Source organism: Tamandua tetradactyla, chromosome 3 (genome assembly GCF_023851605.1).
Source record: "Tamandua tetradactyla isolate mTamTet1 chromosome 3, mTamTet1.pri, whole genome shotgun sequence".
In the NCBI taxonomy this organism is placed as follows: domain Eukaryota; kingdom Metazoa; phylum Chordata; class Mammalia; order Pilosa; family Myrmecophagidae; genus Tamandua; species Tamandua tetradactyla.
In genome coordinates, this window is record NC_135329.1 from 94,235,911 (window position 1) to 94,257,092 (window position 21,182).

The 21,182-nt window shown below is 41.9% G+C and overlaps 2 protein-coding genes across 2 annotated transcripts in view; both read left to right on the forward strand.

The window, feature by feature from the left end:
- Window positions 1-5,641, forward strand: part of LOC143675716 (5-hydroxytryptamine receptor 5B-like) — a 7,574-nt gene extending 1,933 nt beyond the window's left edge. Inside the window, 2 exon segments of the mRNA XM_077151762.1 lie at window positions 5,223-5,342; window positions 5,492-5,641. Of these exon segments, the coding sequence (XP_077007877.1) occupies window positions 5,223-5,342; window positions 5,492-5,641 (270 nt within the window).
- Window positions 5,642-6,122: 481 nt separating this feature from the next.
- LOC143677527 (5-hydroxytryptamine receptor 5B-like) overlaps window positions 6,123-21,182 on the forward strand; it is a 74,580-nt gene continuing 59,520 nt past the window's right edge. Inside the window, exon 1 of the mRNA XM_077153541.1 lies at window positions 6,123-6,908. Within this exon, the coding sequence (XP_077009656.1) occupies window positions 6,123-6,908 (786 nt within the window). The remainder of the gene's footprint in view (window positions 6,909-21,182) is intronic.

A 21,182-nucleotide genomic window follows, 5' to 3' on the forward strand; every position in this document is an offset into this window, starting at 1 on the left:
TTAAAGTCAAAAAGATTCCAGAGCTGAATGAGCCATGTGATTTGGGTAACATAATTTAATTTCTCTTGCTTCTTCATTCATCTGTAGAATGGAGGTAATAAAAATATCTATCTTATAAGGTTATTAGGTAAATTAAATGGGTTAATTTATATAAAACATCTAGAAGAATGCTTGGCACACAGTGATGGGAAGTGGAGAGAAAAGCCCGAGGAATCGACCTTAGGACAGTGGTTCTCAAAGAGTGTTCCTGGAGCAATAGCAGCAGCACCACCTGGGTGCTTGACAGAAACGTATACTCTCGGGCCTCACCCCAGACCTCTTAACTTAGAAACTCTGGGAATGGTACCCAGCAAAATATGTCTTAACAAGCTCTCCTGATAATTCTGATGCATGCTGAAGTTTCAGAACTGCCGAATTAGACCATTCTAAGGAGGCAATGTTTGAGCTGCAACAAAGAAGGAGTTTTTCTATACCCTGTCAACTTATCCCCTGACTGCCAACATGTTTTGTACAATCATTTAAAAACAAATATATTCTTTATATTTCCTCCCATTTTTTTGGCTTTATCCTCAGCAGATACCTCCACACTGTTTATGATAAGATTTCTTCCCTGAGCCCTGTAAACTCCTGCAACAGTTCTCCATCTTTAGCAGGCTTTCCCTGGGCTCTCTTCGTATTTTTCCTTCCTTCCTTCATTCAATCATGGGAGTTTACGGACCCTACATTAGGCCCCGTGCAGATGCTCTGGGAGCCTGCCATATAACCGGGAGGCAGAGCTGTGTCCCTGTCCCAGCCTGTGATTTCAGGACCAACAACTGGGACTGAGCTTGGGGTGGATATGGGGTATACGACCAGCTTCTCAAAGGAGGTAACACTTGGTCTGAGACATGATGAACAAATATGGAAAGAATGTATTTTAAAAATGAGATTAAAAATCAGCTGGAAGAACACAAGAGCGATAATATCAGGGAATGAATTAAGGGAGATAAATGACAGTACTTGAGAGAAATGAAAAAATGGATGGAATAAAGATGATTTTGAAACCATTTGTTTCTCTAAAATAAAAAATCGGCAAACTGCTCATTCTCTGCTGCCAGTTTTACTTGGCTTGTTCTTTTTTTTTTCTCACATGGGCAGGCACCGGGAATCAAACCCGGGTCCTCAGGCATGGCAGGCAAGCGTTCTTGCCTGCTGAGCCACTGTGGCCCACCCCTCAGTTTGCTCTTTTGCTCTACCCCTTTCTCACCCTGCTCCTGTCAGTCATGCCTCCCTCCACTTTCCATCTCCCCCAACTCTGTCCGTGAAAATCCTATCCATCTCTTGAGGTCTAAGTCAAAAACTGACTCCCCCAAGATGCCTTCTCTGCTCCCCGACATAGGAGGTGACCACATGCCCCTGCATGGCCAGATGTCTTTGATTATATCCCTAAGCGGCTGTTAGCACATCTTGCTGTGTTGCAGTTGCAAGGTAAGTAGATCTGGCTGTCTGGTGGATGGAATATCCTTCCGGGCAGGGACAACATCTTACCCTTCTTTGTACCACCAAAAGGGGCTCAAAAATTAGGGCTGGGTTGCGTTGGATAGAAATGCACAGAGCAAGGGGGTGAGAAGGCTGCATCAGCCTCTCCTCCTGTACGCCACAGTGACTCCAGAGGGACCAGAGAGATGACTTAAAAATATTTATTTGTGAATGTCAGTAAAGAAAATAGGGGCAAGAAAGCAATTTGTGATTCCTGAATAAGTTCAGGGCATTGACGGAGACGAAATCAATCTGTTATATTACATAAATGAAAATTTTATTCCACAAAATATAATAAAATATATGCAAACAGAAGAGTAACAGGGAATAATTTTGTTAAACAAAATGGATGAAAATCTGCTTGCAAAATACATTAAAATTGATAAATGCGCATGAGGTCAGTACTCAGATTTCTTTATAAAGTAGTTAAAGGGGATGAACAGCTTCTACCCAAAGATGTATGGACAATAAATCGCAATGTAGTAAAACGCAGCTATTTTAGCCATTAAAGAAATGCAAATTAAAACAATTAAAGGGTATCATTATACACCAATTAAAAGGTGTTTTTGATGATAAAAATTGATTTGGGCAAGGCTGTCAGCACCTCTCTTGTAATTCTCCAAAGCCAGACCTATGAGAACAGTGAGTCCATTAAATCTCTCTCAGGTGCAGTCTGGAAATAGTAAAAAGAACAATCAAACAGTTTTTACATTTGAACTCAGTTATTAAATTTGGGAGAGTGTGTATTAAGGAAATAACCTCCAAAGGGAAAAGATTCATTCTGCTAATTGTAATTATGAAAAACCAACCAACCAAATGCCTGTAAAGTACTGTGCAGGGCTGAGATTCTGCCCTACTTGCCAGCTAGCAAGCTTGCCTAGTACTGTTCATTGGATGCTGGCAGAAGATTTGAGACTCTTGGGTCAGAGATAAAGGACTTTATTACTTCAAACAGAATGGTTCACAAAGCTTCATGTTCATTTATGCTGGTTCCCCATGCCCTTCGAGTCCCATGGGATGACACCAAGGGTGCGTGGTGGATGCCTGCACACACAGTGGGCTATGTTACAGGACAGCGACGCTGAACTTGGGGGTTTCACTACTTTAATATTAGATGGAAGCAAGCCTGCTCTTTGCCTTGGGGGAGGCGTTACCTCATTCTTTAAGATTGCTTGTTGCAAACTCAACTCTGAGACGCGTCCTGGGTAATGAGTGGCCAGGACCTTGCCTTCTTCACATACCCAGGAAGAACCTGCAGGGGTGCTCAGGGTCGATGGATCACCCCTCCCAACAATGTTTCATTCATTCATTCAATAAATGTAGTTTCAAGTTTATTGAATTCTCTCTTATGTGCTTGGTACAGGACTAGATGCTAAGGATAGAGCAGTCAACAAATTCCTTGTCCAGGAAGAGCCTACATTTTAGTTGGGAGGGCAGGTAATAAAGAGGGGATTAAATAAATAATATGATGTTGTTACTGTGATGTGCTGTGAAGACAAATAAAGCAGAATAGAGGAATAGAGAACATTGGAAGATCCCATGTTTTCTGAGTTGATTGATCATAGATAACTATAGTCAGGAAAGTCTAAAATGGTGACGCTGGAACAGAGACCTGAACAAGTCACACCTTTCCAAAGGAAAAACAACCCAGGCACAGGCACATTCCATGAGAATGGAAATGTGCTTGTCATATGCACAGAATAAGGAGGCCAGTGTGGCTGTAGGGCAGGGAACAAGGGGGAGAGCTATCAGAGATGATTTGTAATTGAGAACCAATACGGTTTTATAAAATGATATCTGTATGGGCTTTAGCACCACATGAAACTATTTATACGACAGAGTGAAGTGAAAACAAACTGAGGATTGGGGACTCAAACTGAGTCCCCAGTCCAGTGTATGGGAGGCAGTTTGGTGTCATGGATAAATGAGAGATTTGGAGTCAGAAGAACAGAGCTCCAAGTTTCAATCCCTCTCTCATTTGTTCATCTGCAAAATGGGAATGATGCCTAAAAAGGTTGTGGATAAGATTAAGAGAAATGAAGTGTGTGAAAGAGTTTTGTTCTTAAAAAGATTAGAGAGATTAAAACATAAAAACCTGATCTACATCAAAAGATCAGACAGGAACTGAATTCTAGGATTGGGTCTGGAAGTTAAACATAGTAGCAAAAGTCATCATTAATGGCACACTTAGTCAAACCTGTGCTAAAGGCTTTATCTAATTTTAGCCTTATTGCAATCTCATGACAGGTATGAATATCCCCATTTTTCAGGGAGGAAACAGTCTCAAAAAGCCTAAATTACCCAAAGTCTCCCACATAATAGGTGGTACAATATAAAAGGTATAACTGTGAAGAGAAGATGTAGCAACATGAAATGTGTTGAGAGAAGTCTGCAAAATAAAATAGAAATTGACTATAAGAATGAAAAAAAGAGTCGATAAGAGCAGAGGCTGGAAAATAGAAATGTGCCATATATCTAAGTGATACATGGGAATGCTTTTACATTTTTAGTATTTTTTGCTCTCGCTATAATGTTTGCTCAATTATACAGGGAGAAAATTATTAAGTATCTCAAAGGCTAGCTATCATTTCCTTCTGCTGGATTCTCTTCATCATGTCTATTTTCCAAAAAATCTTGCATAACTCAATTCTTTCCAGGATCGAGTGCGAACACGGCCCCCTGCAGGATCATCTCCTGCCTGTTCCTGCTGGGGATACCAGCCCTTTGCCCTCCAGCCAGGCCAGCCTGCTTCCAAGTCCAGCCTTCCATTCATCTTGTCTAATATCCAAATCCTTCCAGAGGCTTCAGTAAAACTTTAGCTGCCGCCTCCTCCAGGACATTGCTTGACCACAACTCCTTCATTTCTGTCCTTTTTATCAACCACAACCCTCTATGACCAAGTATTTCTACTTTGACTCCTCTGTATGTTTCTTTTTATGCTCTGTGAGTGTGTTGAGCCTGTAAACCAGAACTGTGTCATAACAAGTATACCTCTCTTGCCCACAAAGCAGAAAGCACCTTTCTGTTAACTGAGGAGGAAGGGGCAGTAGAGGAGAAGGCTATTACTGACCGGTGTTGGAGCAGGGGAGACACTCCTGCAGGGTGCATCCCCTCGATATTAGGACTGCTTGGTGGCAGGACACTTCAGGACCAGGGAAGAAAACCAGTTCACCTGCTGCAGGCTAGGTGGCCTTTCCAGGTGGAGTGCTGCCTCTCAGACTACAGGGGGAGGCTAAGAAATTCCTGCACGCCAGACTCTCCTGAGCACCCTGTTCTGTCCAAAGCTTTTCCCTCTTCCTAGAGTGTTAGTAAGAAGCCTATGGGTGACTACCAGCTCTGATGTGCCGAATAAAGAAAGGATAGCTTGGGCTCTGTGTTCTTTCTCTCTTTCTTTTACTCCGGGGGATCCAAGTACTGAAGCTTTATGCTTATTTAATTATGATTGCACTATTTGAAAGAAAAAAAAAAAGTAGGGAGACTAAAAACTGGCATAGGGGAATTTCACCTTTCCAAACCAACCTCTGTCCTTGAGCCAACAAAACAGCTTTTTAACCTGGATGTGACAAATTGGAAGGTACAGACTCTCTGCGGGTCATGAAGGTTAAAACCTGAAAAGCCGGGGACTGAGTGTCTGCGTGAAGATCTGATGGGGGGCAAGACTGCAGCCGGCAAAGAGGTCTAAACGCTCCCTCTTCCTCTCCCAGCGCTCCCCAAACCTGCCCACAGGCAGCGTTCTTCTGCATGGAGACGGAGTGAACTTCTCCGGGCGCTATCAAGCCCTCTCGGGGCAGTTCGCAGAGCCGGGAGAGAGCGGATGGGACCGGGTTTAGGAGACCTCTAGTTGCACACTCTGATACTTGAGTAACTCAGTCAGGTATAGATAAATAGATAGGGCAGGAGATTCGAGCAAACCCAGCGCCCCACTGACCGGAAGAGGGCACGCCCCTCTGTTTACCGAAGTCACACCGCGCAGCTAGACCGTTCCGAGGGATCTGCGAAGGGGGAGGCTAAGAAATTCCTGCACGGTCGTAAACCTTCTCCCGAGACCACCGCAGCCAGATTCTCTTCGTTCCACCGAGGCGGAAGACCCACCGGGGACAGCGTGGAAACCCGCTCCTATTGACGGGTTAGCCAGATTACCGCCTACCCCGCCCACTCCAGCCCACCCCCTGCGCCGCTCCGCTCCAGCCGCCTCCAGAGTGTGGGGGGCCGGGGGCACCTCTCCAAGCCCGCCCCTGCGCGGACACTCCGCTGAGCTCTTGGATTCCCAGCCTGTCCACTTTCAGTTTCCCTGGGGACAGTGAGGAGGTGGGAGAGCCTGGCGCGCTGCAAGTTGCAGAGCTGGACTGCGGTTTCCACACTCTGTTTTCTTCACTGGAAGCGAGGGTCCACGAGAGCTCCAAGTGGAGGCACCAAAGGGAGCTGGGGGCGCAGCGTCTGCGGTCCCGAAAGAGGAACCAGGGTATAGAGACCTGGGTCCGTCTTGTGCCTTCCTGGACACGTAGTGCTCTCTCCCGCGCCCCTACCCGTCCAGTCCAAGCCGAGCCCTGGGGCTGCGCATTGAGTCCCCTGCCCGGGAGTCCAGCTACAGCTCGCCGTGCGCCATGGAGGCAACCAGTCTTTCGGTGGCCACTGCAGACGACGCCGCATCCCCGGGACCCGAGGCCTCCAGCAGCAGCACCCTAAGCCCAAACGGGGTCATCAGGTCCACCCCTGGTGGCGCCGCCCTGGCGAGCCGTGAGCCGCCCCTCTCCGTCTTTACTGTGCTGGTGGTGACGATGTTCGTGCTGCTGATCATGGCCACCTTCCTGTGGAACCTCCTGGTTCTGGTCACCATCCTGCGCGTCCGCGCCTTCCATCGCGTTCCGCATAACTTGGTGGCCTCGATGGCCGTGTCGGACGTGCTGGTGGCGGCAGTGGTGATGCCATTAAGTCTGGTGAGCGAGCTGTCGTCCGGGCGGTGTTGGCGGCTGGGCCGGAGACTGTGCCAGGTGTGGATCTCCTTCGACGTACTGTGCTGCACGGCCAGCATCTGGAACGTGGCGGCCATCGCCCTGGACCGCTACTGGACCATCACGCGCCACCTGCAGTACACGCTGCGCACCCGCCGCCGCGCGTCGGCGCTCATGATCGCGCTCACCTGGGCGCTCTCGGCGCTCATCGCCCTGGCGCGGCTGCTCTTTGGCTGGGGCGAGGCGTACGACGCCCGGCTGCAGCGCTGCCAGGTGAGCCAAGAACCCTCTTACGCGGTCTTCTCCACCTGCGGCGCCTTCTACTTACCCCTTGGCGTGGTGCTTTTCGTCTACTGGAAAATCTACAAGGCGGCCAAGTTCCGTTTCGGCCGCCGCGGCGGCCGCGGGGCTGTGCTACCGCTGCCAGCCACCGTGAAGGTGAGCGGGGGGGCTGCGGAGTGAGGTGGTGGTGGGTTAGCTGGGTCGCTGGGGGAGGTGGAAGCTTGGCGCACGGGAGCGTTGGCGGAAACTTGTACCCTTGGGGCGCGCACGAGAATGTTGGCGGCTGCTCACCTGGAGTGTCCCAACCTGGTGCTTATTTCCAGCCCAGCCCCCACGCAGCATCTTGCACGCTAGGGTCCGTGCTGACACCGTCGCGGGGTTGAGGGCTGGACGGCGCTTGCGGGTTGAGCGTTTCTCAATAGTCGGCAGGGGATGTCTGATTAATTAGTTGCTGCGCTTTGGTTGCTTGTTCTCTCAAGTCCTTGCGTGGGTCTGAGCCTTGTAGCCGCCAACTTCCTGGTCCGGCAGGGCTGGGCTGCGGTGGGCTGGGATGGAAATTCGTGCTGCTGAGAGGGAAATTCCGGTGGCCATTAACCCCTTATTTTCTGTCTTCATTACACCCCAGTCTATCCTCGAGTACTACAGAGACGATATTACTCAACTATCGGCCGGCTCCCTTCCAAGAGGGGAACCGTTAGGATAATAAAATAATTCCAGTTTCATTTCCTTTCGCTATCCCATCCTCGGCATTATCCTCTAGCGACTTTGGAGCCAGATATACCTGTGGATTCCAATGCCAGCCTGCAACATGAGGGCAATCGCTTATCGCCCGCAACCTCGTTTTTCTTTTATTCTTCCTGCAAGGCTATAACTGTAGTTATTTGGGGTCTTAGAATTGCAGCTGCAGGTAGTAATCCAAACAGAAGGACTCCAAATGTACTTCTGTTTCGAAAGCTTATTGATTTCTCTATCTTGTGGTTTATTGTGCCCAGGTGTCCTTAGGATTTTGAGGAACACTCTTGCTTATGGGTATGCTTACTTTGGCAGCTTGGGTAACTGGCTGAGACCTGTTTAAGAGTAACTTCCTGAATGGCCTCTTTACCTCATTTAAAATCTTTAAGAAATAGAAACGGTATTTTGTTTTGTTCCTTTACATTTCCCTCTTTTGATGAAAATCTTTCTCCTAAAGCATCACTGGTCTGATTAATTTGGTATTAAGCCCTCAGGGCCAGGAAGGCTCATTCCTGGGAGACATGTTCCACGCAGGGTGAGAAGGTAGTGGTTTTATTTGTGGCCTGGCCTCTTTTAGGTTTAAACACGTTAATTCCCATTTCACAGGGCTCTTAGTGAGGACCACAGGAGATGGAGAATGTAAAGCATCTAGCACATTCCTGGCACACACTGGGGGCAGAACAGCAGGGCCCTTGCCTGGCTGCCAATCCATAGCACCTGAAATATAGCTAGAAATAAAATGCAGTGGAGGAACATGCTTCTGGCAGAACGTCTCTGGACTGCAGCTGTTGTTCTGCTGGAGCTTCCTGCCTTTTGGTCAGGCCCTACTAGATGTTCAGCTTTCTCCTCCCACCAGAAGCCCCAAACTTTCAGGGGATTGGGGGTGGCAGGTGTTCCAAGTAACAATCCCCCAATCCTGGAGAATAATGTGATTTATTGCCCCTTCCCCAAAACAGTATATGAACAAGAAAGGGAGTTCATGAAGAGGGGGAAAAGAGGCAGGAGAAGATCTTTAATTTTGAGATTTAACACAGATACTTTGGCTACTCAGGCAAGTGTATATATTTCTTAAAAGTAGGCTTTTTCTTTTTTTCATTAAATGGGAGAGTACTTCTGTAGGATAAAATAGGAGTGTTAAGACTAAAATTGGGTAGTGGTGGTAGGGGAGAGCTTTATTCAGAATAATAATGTTCTTTGAAGGACTTGTTGGAAATACCTGGGGTGATTAGAGCTTTTCTGTCTGGTTGCTAAAGTAGGACTGACTTTTAATAACAGCATCAATGCAGAGTGCACCCACGAAATCGTGATGAAATGGGCAGGGGAAAGCTTGGTGAGCCTGAGTCTAGTGTTCATTTTTAACAGACCCCACTCAGGCGGGTGATATAGGAAGTCGTGAATAGGTGGGAACGTGGCTAATGTGGGGTGACCACTGGTGGAGAGAAGGAGCCCCCAGAGGCAGGAGCAGGGTTGGGATTTAGCCACTCACTGGCAGTAGGACCTCTGGCAAACACCTTTCCGCTTTGGGCCTCAGTTCTCTTTAGTACCCAGTCTAAGTCATGTCTGAGGGCCCTGAATCATAGGATGCTGAGAATGCAGATGAGATAATGTCTCAGAACATGTGGTTCTTTAGGCTCCAGCAGGTCCTCACTCACAGTCCTGGGCATTGCCCTCGTGTCAGCGTTTGTAAGCCATTAGGTCACAAGACACCCAAATAGATTTTTTTAACAGTTTTATTCACATACCATACAATCCTTCCAAAGTGTACAATTAGTGCCTCTTGGTGTAATTACATAATTGTGCATTCACACCACAATCCATTTAAGAACATTTCCATTGCTCTGGAAGAAAAATCCCATACGCCTTATACCCCACTATTATTGATACTTGGCTTTGGTTGCTTTGTCACAATTGATGAAAGAATATTACAACATTACAATGTTACTGTTAACTATACTCCTTAATTTGCGTTAATTGTACTTTTTCCCATATTCCACCTTATTAACACCTGATGATAGTGATGTAGATTTGTGCTAGTTCTAGCAAGAACTTTCTTATATTTGTACAATTAACCACAGTCATTGTCCACAAAAGGTTTCACTATGTTATACAGCCCCGTGTTTTATCCTCAAGCTTTCCTTCTGGTGATATACATGACCCAAGACTCAGATGCACCACTGTTAATTATACTAACAGTATTTTGCTATCATTTCTGAACATTTATGATAAACCTTATTAAAAATTCTGTACACCGTAAGCATCATCTGCCCATTCTTTACCCTCTTTCTATCTCCTGTTAACCTATACTCTAGATTTTAACTCTCAGAGATTGCTTATTATAATTAGTTCATATTACTGAGACCATTCAATATTGTCCTTCTGTGTGTGGCTTATTTTGCTCAACATAATATCCTCAAGGTTCATCTATGTTGTTGAATGCGTCAGGACTTCATTCCTTCTTATAGTTGCATAATATTCCATCATATATCTGTACCACAGTTTGTTTACCCAACTTTCAGTTGATGGACACTTGGACTGTTTCCATCTTTTGGCAATTGTGAATAATGCCACTGTAAACTTCGGTGTGAAAATGTCTATCACCTCCCTGCTTTCAGTTCTTCTGTGTATATACCTAGTTATGGTATTGCCAGATCATATGGTAGCTCTATGCTTAACTTCTTGAGGAATCACCAAACTGCCTTCCAAAGTGCCTGCACTATTCTACATTTCCACCAAAAATGAATAAATGTTCCTATTTTTCAACATTTTCTCTAGCACTTGTAGTTTTCTACTTTTATGATCATGGCCGTTCCTAGTAGGTGTGAAATGATATCTCATGGTTTTGATTTGCATTTCTCTGACAGCTAGTGATATCGACCATCTTTTCATGTGCTTTTTATCCATTTGTATTAACACTTTGGAAAAGTGTCTATTCATGTCTTTTGCCCATTTTTTAAATTGGGTTGTTTGTCTTTTCATTGTTGAATTGTAGAACAGTGTTATCTTTCTGGATGTTAAATCCTTATCAGATATATGGTTTCCGAATACTTTCTCCCATTGCGTAGGCTGCCTTTTTACTTTCTTTACAGACCTTTGAAGCACAAAAGTATTCAATTTTGAAGAGAGCCCATTGATCTATTTCTTATTTTGTTGTTTGTGCTTTGGGAGTAAAAGCTAAGAAACCATATCCTACCACAAGATCTTTAAGATATTTCCCTATGTTTTCATCAGGAGTTTTATGGTCCTAGCACTAGTGCTTAGATCTTTAATCAAATTTTGAGTAAATTTTTGTATATGGTATGAGATAAGGGTCCTCTTTATATTCTTTTGGATATAGATATCCAGTTCTAGCACCATTTATTGAAGAGACTTTTCTGTCCCAGTTGAGTGGACTTGGCCTCCTTGTCAAAATCAATTGACCAGAGACGTGAGGGTCTATTTCTGAACTCTCAGTTTGATTTCATTGTTCAATATGTCTATCCTTATGCCAGTAACGTGCTGTTTTGACCTCTGTAGCTTTGTAATGTGCTCTAAAGTCAGGTAGTGTGAACCCTCCAAGTTCATTTTTCCTTCTCAAGATGTTTTTTTCTTTTTAACTTTTTTTTATGGATAGTATAACATATATAGAAAGCATAGAAATAAAAAAGCAATAGTGTTCAAAGTACTCTTAACAAGTAGTTGCAGGACAGATCCCAGAGCTTCTCATGGGCTACTATATGATACTTTCAGATTTTGCCTTCTAGCTTCTCCAGAACATAGGAGGCTAGAAGGCTTAAATATTTTTTTTATCATCACAATCGACTTTTTTTCCTTCATTTTTTGTGAAAAATAGCATATATACAAAAAAGCTATAAATTTCAAAGCACAGCAACACAATTAGTTGTAGAACATATTTCAGAGTTTGGCGTGGGTTACAATTCCACAATTTTAGGTTTTTACTTCTAGCTGCTCTAAAATACTGGAGACTAAAACATATATCAAGTTAATGATTCAGCATTCACATTCATTTGTTAAATCCCATCTTATCTATATAACTCCATCATCACCTTTGATCTTTCCATCCCTCTCTTTAGGGGTATTTGGGCTATGCCCATTCTAAATTTTTCATATCGGAAGGATCTGTCACTAATATAGGGTAGGGAAATGGAACTATCTGATGTTCTGGAGAGGCTGTACTAGGTTTCAGGACTTATCTGGACCAGGGTCCCATCTGGAGGTTGTAGGTTTCTGGAAAGTTATTCTAGTTCATGGAACCCTTGTGGAATCTTATATATTGCCTTAGATGTTCTTTAGGATTGGCTGGAATGATCCTGGTTGGGGGTTGGCTGGTTATGATAGGTAGCAATGTCTAACCGAAGCTTGTATAAGAGCAACTTTCAAAGTAACCTCTCGACTGTAATTGAACTTTCTCTACCACTGCTACTTTATTAGTGTTATACTTCTTTTCCCCCTTTTGGTCAGGATGGAATTGTTGATCCCATGGTACCAGGTCTGGATTCATTCCTGGGAGTCATCTCCCACGTTGCCAGGGATACCTGGATGTCATGTCCCACGTAGTGGGGAGGGCAATGATTTCACTTGCAGAGTTGGGCTTAGAGAGAATGAGGCCACATCTGAGCAACAAAAGACGTCCTCCAGAAGTAACTCTTAGGCATGCCTATAGGTAGTCCTAGCTTCTCCGCTACCTACATAAGCTTCATGAGAGTAAGCCTCATGATCGAGGGCATGGCCTATCGATTTGGGTATCCCTAAAATTTGACACAGTATCAGGGGATTTCCTGATAGTAAGGTTTAATAGTTCCATATTCTTTCTCCTAACCCTCAGGGGACTTTGTCAATATTTTTTGCTTATCTGCTTAATATACTCTAGGATGTATCCAGGCAGTGCAATAATCTATAGAGGATTGAAGGACCTCTTTCTTATTCTGGGCTCCCTGTGTTTCAGTTGTCCAAATGAGCTATACAGATAGGTTGAGCTAGATTATGCACTACAGAAAATTTCCATTCCAGATCAAGTAAACCTTTCTTCCATTGTTCTCAAAGAGTATGTGTGGTTCTAAAATATAGACATTATCTTCCTTACCCCTCTGTTCTACATTACTTTAACCCCAACCTAATTGACTTCATTATTATCTCTAAATATCAGGTTATATATATAAAACAGCCTTTCAAAATTCAGAAATAATAATCACCACTCTGCACTTAATGTGTCTTCTCTAAAAGCTTACAATCCTGGCCCCTGTTTTCTTATAAGCATTTTCTAAAGGTGACCATACCATTGTTGTCCTTTTGTTTCTGGGTTATTTTGTCTCACCAAATGTCCCACGTGTTCATTCACATCGTTGCATGCCTCATGACTTTGTTCTTTTACATAGCAGCACAAGCTTCGTTCATAAGTATACACCATCATTTGCCAATCTACTTCTCAGTCCATGCATTCTTTGGCCATCTGCAATCATCGGGCATCATGTAGAGGACCCAAAGACCACAGTCCATCAACATTCTCAATTTTAGGTAATTTCATTGTTCCCAAGAGAAAGAAAACCAATAAACACACCCTTGCCAAATAGGAAATCTAAACCTCCTCTTAACTCTTGTCCCTCCCCCCCATTATTTACCTCTACTATTGCTGTGGTAGTGCTGATGGTTTCCTTTTAAACATAGCTCATAGCATGCAATAGCATTTTCCCCCGTACCCTGGACTTAAACATTTTTTGTACAAGAATCATATCTTTGAAGTAATTCTTGCAAGAACTAATTCATATTTCTAGTGTTAATCAGTAGGACATGTAGGTTTATACAACCCCTTTCAATCTTGTTCATCTTCAATATGATAATATTACTTATAGACCCACTAGAGAACCACCTTCACTTCTATCTATTCCCTTACATTGGAGTTCAACCTCATTAACTAACCGTTCACCCATCTTTAGCTTCTATGTATCTCTAAGTCCCTATGTTCTGTATTGTAGGCCTCTGATTATACCTTCATGCTGGTCATAAAAGTAGAATGATACAGTATCTATACTTTTGGGTCTTGCTAATTTCACACAGCATTATGTCCTAAAGGCTCCTCCATCTTGTCATGCTTCAGGATGTCATTTTGTCTTACTGCTACATAATATTCCATCATATGTATATACCACATTTTGTTGATCCACTCGTCTGTTGATGGGCATTTGGTTTGTTTCCATCTTTTGGTGATTGTGAATAATGCTGCTTTGAACATCGGTGTGCAAATGTCTTTGTCATTGCTTTCAGCTCTTCTGGTTATATACCAGTAGTATAAAAAAGTAGTGCTATTGCTGGGTCATAAGACAACTCAATATTTAGTTTCCTAAGGAACCACCAAACAGTGTTCTATAATGGCTGCACCATTATACATTCCCACCAGCAGTGCATAAGTGTCCCAGTTTCTCCACATCCTCTCCAACATTTATAGTTTCCTGTTTGTTTAATAGCAGCCATTCTTATAGGTGTTAGGTGGTAATCTTCATCTGCATTTCCCTTATAGACAATGAAAATGAGCATCTCTTCATGTGCTTTCGAGCCACCTGTATTTATTCTTCAGAAAAATGCCTATTCATATCTTTAGCCCATTTTATAATTGGGTTTGTTCTTTTGTTGTTGAGTTGTATGATTTCTTTGTATATACAACCTTTGTATATACAAACCTTTGTCCAATATGTGATTTCCAAATATTTTCTGCCATTGAGTTGGCTGCCTCTTCACCTTTTTGACAAAGTCTTATGAGGTGCAGAAGCATCTGATTTTGAGGAGTACCCATTTGTCTATTGTTTCTTTTGTTGCTTGTGCTTTTTTTTTTTTTTAGAAATCATACCATTCTACATATGCAATCAGTAATTCTTAACATCATCACATAGATGCATGATCATCGTTTCTTAGTACATTTGCATCGGTTTAGAGGAACTAGCAACACAACAGAAAAAGGTATAGAATGTTAATATAGAGAAAAGAAATAAAAGTAATAATAATAGTAAAAACAAACAAACAAAACAAAACAAAAAAAACCTATAGCTCAGATGCAGCTTCATTCAGTGTTTTAACATGATTACTTTACACTTAGGTATTATTGTGCTGTCCATTTTTGAGTTTTTGTATCTAGTCCTGTTGCACAGTCTGTATTCCTTCAGCTCCAATTACCCATTATCTTACCCTGTTTCTAACTCTTGCTGGACTCTGTTACCAATGACATATTTCAAGTTTATTCTCGAATGTCCGTTCACATCAGTGGGACCATACAGTATTTGTCCTTTAGTTTTTGGCTGGACTCACTCAGCATAATGTTCTCTAGGTCCATCCATGTTATTACATGCTTCATAAGTTTATCTTGTCTTAAAGCTGCATAATATTCCATCGTATGTATATACCACAGTTTGTTTAGCCACTCGCCTGTTGATGGACATTTTGGCTGTTTCCATCTCTTTGCAATTGTAAATAACGCTGCTATAAACATTGGTGTGCAAATGTCCGTTTGTGTCTTTGCCCTCAAGTCCTTTGAGTAGATACCTAGCAATGGTATTGCTGGGTCGTATGGCAAGTCTATATTCAGCTTTTTGAGGAACCGCCAAACTGCCTTCCACAGTGGTTGCACCATTTGACATTCCCACCAACAGTGGATAAGTGTGCCTCTTTCTCCGCATCTTCTCCAGCACTTGTCATTTTCTGTTTTGTTGATAATGGCCATTCTGGTGGGTGTGAGATGATATCTCATTGTGGTTTTGATTTGCATTTCTCTAATGGCCAGGGACATTGAGCATCTCTTCATGTGCCTCTTGGCCATCCGTATTTCCTCTTCTGGTAGGTGTCTGTTCAAGTCTTTTTCCCATTTTGTAATTGGGTTGGCTGTCTTTTTGTTGTTGAGTTGAACAATCTCTTTATAAATTCTGGATACTAGACCTTTATCTGATATGTCATTTCCAAATATTATCTCCCATTGTGTAGGCTGTCTTTCTACTTTCTTGATGAAGTTCTTTGATGCACAAAAGTGTTTAATTTTGAGGAGCTCCCATTTATTTATTTCCTTCTTCAGTGCTCTTGCTTTAGGTTTAAGGTCCATAAAACCGCTTCCAATTGTAAGTTTCATAAGATATCTCCCTACATTTTCCTCTAACTGTTTTATGGTCTTAGACCTAATGTTTAGATCTTTGATCCATTTTTGTTGCTTGTGCTTTGAGTGTAAGGTTTAGGAAGCTACCTCCTATTACTAGGTCTTGAAGATGTTTCCCTACATTTTCTTCTAGAATCTTTATGGTGCTAATCCTTATATTTAGGTGTTTAATCCACTTTTGAGTTAATTTTTGTGTAAGGTGTAAAATAGGGGTCCTCTTTCATTCTTTTGGCTATTGATATCCAGTTCTTCCATGTCCAATTATTGAAAAGACTGTTTTGTCCCACTTCAGAGGATTTGAGGCCCTTGTCAAAGATCTGTTGGCCACAGATTTCATGGTCTATTTCATTCTCAATTTGATTCCATTGGTCAATGCTTCTATCTTTGTGTCAATACCATGCTGTTTTGACCACTGTGGTTTTAAAAAAGGTTTTAAAGTCAGGGAATATTAATCCTCCCACTTTCTTCTTCTTTAGGATGCTTTTAGCTCTTCGGGGTCTTTTTCCCTTCCAGATGAATTTGGTAATTAGTTTTTCCACATCTTCAAAGTAAGTTGTTGGAATTTTGATTGGTATTGTGTTAAATCTGTAGATCAATTTGGAGAGAATTGACATCTTAACTATATTTAGCCTTCCTATCCATGAGCAGGGAATGTTTTTTCACCTATTTAGATCTCCTTTGATTTCTTTTAGCAATGTTGTATAGTTTTCTGTGTACAAGTCCTTTATGCCCCTAGTTAAGTTCATTCCTAAGTGCTTGATTCTTTTAGTTGCTATTTTGAATGGATTTTTTTCCTTAACTAACTCCCCAGCTAGGTCATTGCTTGTATATGGAAACGTTACTGATTTTTGCACTTAGTTTTATATCCTGCCACCTTGCTGAATTTGTTTATTAGCTCAAGTAATTTTCCTGTAGATTTCTCAGGATCTTCCAAGTACAGTATCATAACATCTGCAAAAAATGAGAGTTTTACTTCTTCCTTTCCAATTTGGATGCCTTTTATTTCTTTGTCCTGCCTGATTGCTCTAGCTAGAACTTCTAGCACAATGTTGAATAATAGTGCTGACAGTGGGCATCCTTGTCTTGCTCCTGATCTTAGGGGATAAGCTTTCAGTCTGTCTCCACAGAGTACGATGCTGGCTATCAGTTTTTCATATATTCCCTTTATGATATTGAGGTAGTTACCTTTGATTCCTATCTTTTGGAGTGTTTTTATCAGAAAAGGATGTTGAATTTTGTCCAATGCTTTTTTAGCATCAATAGAGATGATCATGTGATTTTTCCCTTTTGATTTGTTAATGTGCTTTATTACATTAATTGACTTTCTTGTGTTGAACTGTCCTTGCATTCTGGGTATAAGCCCCACTTGATCATGGTGTATAATTCTTTTAATGTGTTGTTGGATTTGATTTCCTAATATTTTGTTCTGATATGTTGTATTCTCATTTTCATTCATCTCTAGATAGCTACTGATTTCTCTAGCAATTTCTTCTTTGACCTACTGGTTGTTTAAGAGTGTATTATTCAATCTCCGTATATTTGTGAATATTCTCATTCTTTGGGGGTAAGTGAGATCCAGCTTCATCCCGTTGTGATCAGAGAAAGTGCTTTGAATAACTTCAGTGTTTTTAAATTGATAAAGACCTGTTTTGTGCCCCAGCATATGATCTGTCCTGGAGAATGTTCTATGAGCACTGGAGAAGAATGTATATCCTTGTGTTTTGGGGTACAATGACCTAATATACATCTGTTAGATCTAACTCATTTATCAAGTTATTTAATTTATTTATTTCCTTGTTGATCTTCTGTCTGGTTGTTCTATCTGTAGAGGAGAGTTGTATATTGAAGTCTCCTACTGTTATTGTTGAAACGTCTGTCACTCCCTCCAGTTTTGCCAATGTCTGTCTCATGGATTTTGGAGCTCCTCGATTGGGAGCGTAGGCATTTATGATTGTTATTTCTTGGTGAATTGACCCTTTAATTAGTATATAGTGTACTTCTTTGACTCTTATGATGTCTTTACATTTAAAGTCTATCTTGTCCAATATTAGTATAGCTCCTCCTACTTTATTTTGGTTACAACTTGCATGGAAAATCTTTTTCCATCCTTTCACTTTCAGTCTATTTGTATCCTTGTGTCCAAGATGAGTCTCTTGTAAGCTGCATTATGTTTCTTAATCCATTCTGGCAATCTGTATCTTTTAATTGGTAAGTTTAGTCTGTTAACATTCGAAGTTATTATTGAAAAGGCATTTCTTGAATCCACCATCTTACCTTTTGGATTTTATTTGTGAGATCTATATATTCTTTTCCCTCTTTCTCTTTGTATTCTTTAAATTACCCTTAGTGATACTGTTCAATTCTGTACCCGCTTTCAGTCCTCCCTCTCCTGTCATTTTTGTTTTGTTTTGTTTTAGCTGGCAGAACTCGTTTTAGTATTTCTTGTAGGACCAGTCTCTTGTTGACATATTCTTTCACGACTTCCTTGCCTGTGAAAACTTTAATCTCTCCGTCAGTTCAAACGAAAGTTTAGATGGGTGCAGAATTCTCGGCTGGAAGTCTTCTCTTTCAGGATCTTGAATATATCATACCACTGCCTTTTCACCTCCATGGTGCTAGTTGAGTAGTCTGAACTCAGTCCCCCTTATATGGTTTCTCTTGTATGTAGTAGATTGCTTTTCTCTTGTACTTTCAGGATTTTCTGCTTCTCTTCAACATTTGACAGACTGATTGGTATGTGTCTGGGGGAGGCCTATTTTGATGTATTCTGTTTGGAGTTCATTGAGGTTCTTTGACTTGTATATTTATGTCCTTTATAAGGGTTGGGAAGTTTCCCCCCATTATATCCTCAACTACTCTTCCTAGCCCTTTACTCCTCTCTTCTCCTTCTGGGACACCAGTGATTCTTAGATGTGTGTGCTGTGTTTTGTCTATCATTTCCCTGAGATCCAATTCAAATTATTTTTTAATTTTTTTTGCCATTTCCTGTTTTGAGTCTTCAAAGTCATTTTTCTTCTCCTCTATATCACTTATTTTTCTTCTGTCTCTTCAAATCTGGTGTTGTATGCCTCTAGTATGTTTTTTATTTGGTCAACAGAGTGTTTGATCTCTGTGATATTACTATATTTCTATTTATCTTTCAAATTCCTCTTTATGCTCTTCTATCATCTCCTTGATCTCCTTTACATCATCTGCTGTCCCCCTTATTTTATTAAATAGAGGTGTATAAACATTTTGATTAGTTGTTCCAACGTCTGTGTCTCCTCTGGTGTTTTAATTTTGTCATTAGACAGGATTATATCTGCATTGTGATATGTTTAGTGATCTTCTGCTGTCTTTAGGGTATGTAAATATCTTGATTCATTTTCTTTGGGCATTGATTTCTTTCAGTAGTCTAAGGCCTTGTGTTTGTGGGATGGTTGTTTAGCAGGGAGCAGGGTAGGGGGTGAGGCACTCAATGCAGTGATTTGTCTCAGGGCAGGTATAGGCGCAGGTTGGGGATGTTGTGCTGATGCTTGTGAACGTGCATGCCCAGTGGCCAGGGAGGATGGAGCTTTGCGGGTGCACCAGTCTGGGGGACGTAACCCTGGTGTGCACTGGCCTGTGGCACAGGACCCTTCGTGTGCATGCATAGAGCTGTGGCAGCAGGTTGGTGTTACACCTTTGTGGGTTCAGGGCAGATGTGATCTGGCAGTACAGGTCAGCACATTTTCAGAGCTGGGAAGTGTGGCTGAGGGCCATGTACATGCTCGATCCTAGGACTGCTGTAAATTGAAGTTCCCAGAGCTGAATGATGTGATTGGGGGGCCGTGCGTATGCGTGGGCCTAGGATTGCTGTAAATTGATGTGCTAAGCTTAGGGGGTGGGGCAGAGTGAGGCTGTGCGACACTATGGGCAGGGGGCAGGGGTAACCTGGGTATGGAGGTTAGTGTCCACAGCCTTTATGCACTGGCAACAGGCTGCAGGAAACAGGGTAGGGGAGTTAATGCTCTGGAGGGGTGCAGGAGAGGTGGGTTGGGCTACACTTGGCATGGGGGTGTGGGCAGGTATGTGCACTGGGGTCTGGTGGGGTGAGGGCATCTGGGGCATGGGGAATGGGAGCAGGTGACGGGATTCAGATGCGTGGGGTATGGGGTGAGTTGCGGATCACAGAGCTGCACTGGTGAGGGTAGTGCATTCAAGGAACACAGCCTGGCTTACTTCCTAGTCCCTGGCTTCTGTCTGTGCACCTCTGCGGGCTTCCTGCCTCTGTGTCAGGCTCCATCTTTCTCTCTCAAGGTGTTTTTGGTTGTTCTAAAAAAATTTTTTTAATACGTTTCAAAATTGTTTATTTACCCTTTGAAATAAATTTGATGATTGGTTTTTACATTTCTGTAAAATAAGCTATTAGAATTTTGATTGGTATTGCATTGAATCCATAGATCAATTTGGGTAGAATTGACATCTTAATGACATTTGATTATCCAATCCATGGACACAATATGTCCTTCCATTTCTTTAGGTCTTCCTTGATTTCTTTAGGCAATATTTTGTAGTTTTCTGTAGATAAATTCAATAATTTATCCCTGGATATTTTATTCTTTTGGTTGCTATTGTAAATGGAATTGTTTTTTCTTGATTTGCTCCTCAGATAGCTCATTACTAGTGTATAGAACCACTACAGATTTTTGCACGTTGATCTTATATCCCACCACTTTGCTGAACTCATTTATTTTCTCTAGGAGCTCTGTTATAGTTTATATATATATGGGATCATATCATCAGCAAAAAGTGAAAGTTTTACTTCTTCTTTTCCAATTTGGATACTTTTTATTTCTTTTACTTTCTTAATTGCTCTGGCTAGAACTTCTAGCACAATGTTAGATAACAGTGGTGACAGTGGGCATCCTTGTCTTGTTGCTGATCTTATAGGGAATGCTTTCAATCTTTCCTCATTGGGTATGATGTTAGCTGTGGGTTTTTCACGTGTGTCCTTTATCATGTTGAGGAAGTTTCCTTCTATTCCTGTCTTTCAAAGTGTTTTTATCAAAAATGGATGTTGGATTTTTCCAATTCCTTTTCTGCATCAATCAAGATGATCATGTATTTTTTCCCTTCTGATGTGTTAATGTGGAGTATTACATTAATTGATTTTCTTGTGTTGAAACACTCTTGAACACCTGGGATAAAAGTCACTTGATCATGATGTGTAATTTTTAAAATTTCTGTTAAATTCAATTTGAAAGTATTTTGTTGAAGATTTTTGCTTATATATCATTAGAAAGATTGGTCTGTAATTTCCTTTTCTTGTATAGTATCTTTATCAGGTTTTGGTATTAGGGTGATATTGGCTTCACAAAATGAGTTAGGTCGTGTTCCCTCCTTGTGTTAGTCAGCATTCTCTATCGAAATAGAACCAATAGGAGAAAGCTGTAAATATGAGATTTTATAAAATTGGAGACGTGTGAGTCCAAATTCCATAGGGAAGGCCACAAGCTGACAGCTCCAATGAAGGTCTTCAGTTAATTCCCCTGGAGAGCTGGCTGCCTGAAGTTGAGGTGAAAGTGCTCTCTTCTAACAGCTGAAATCAT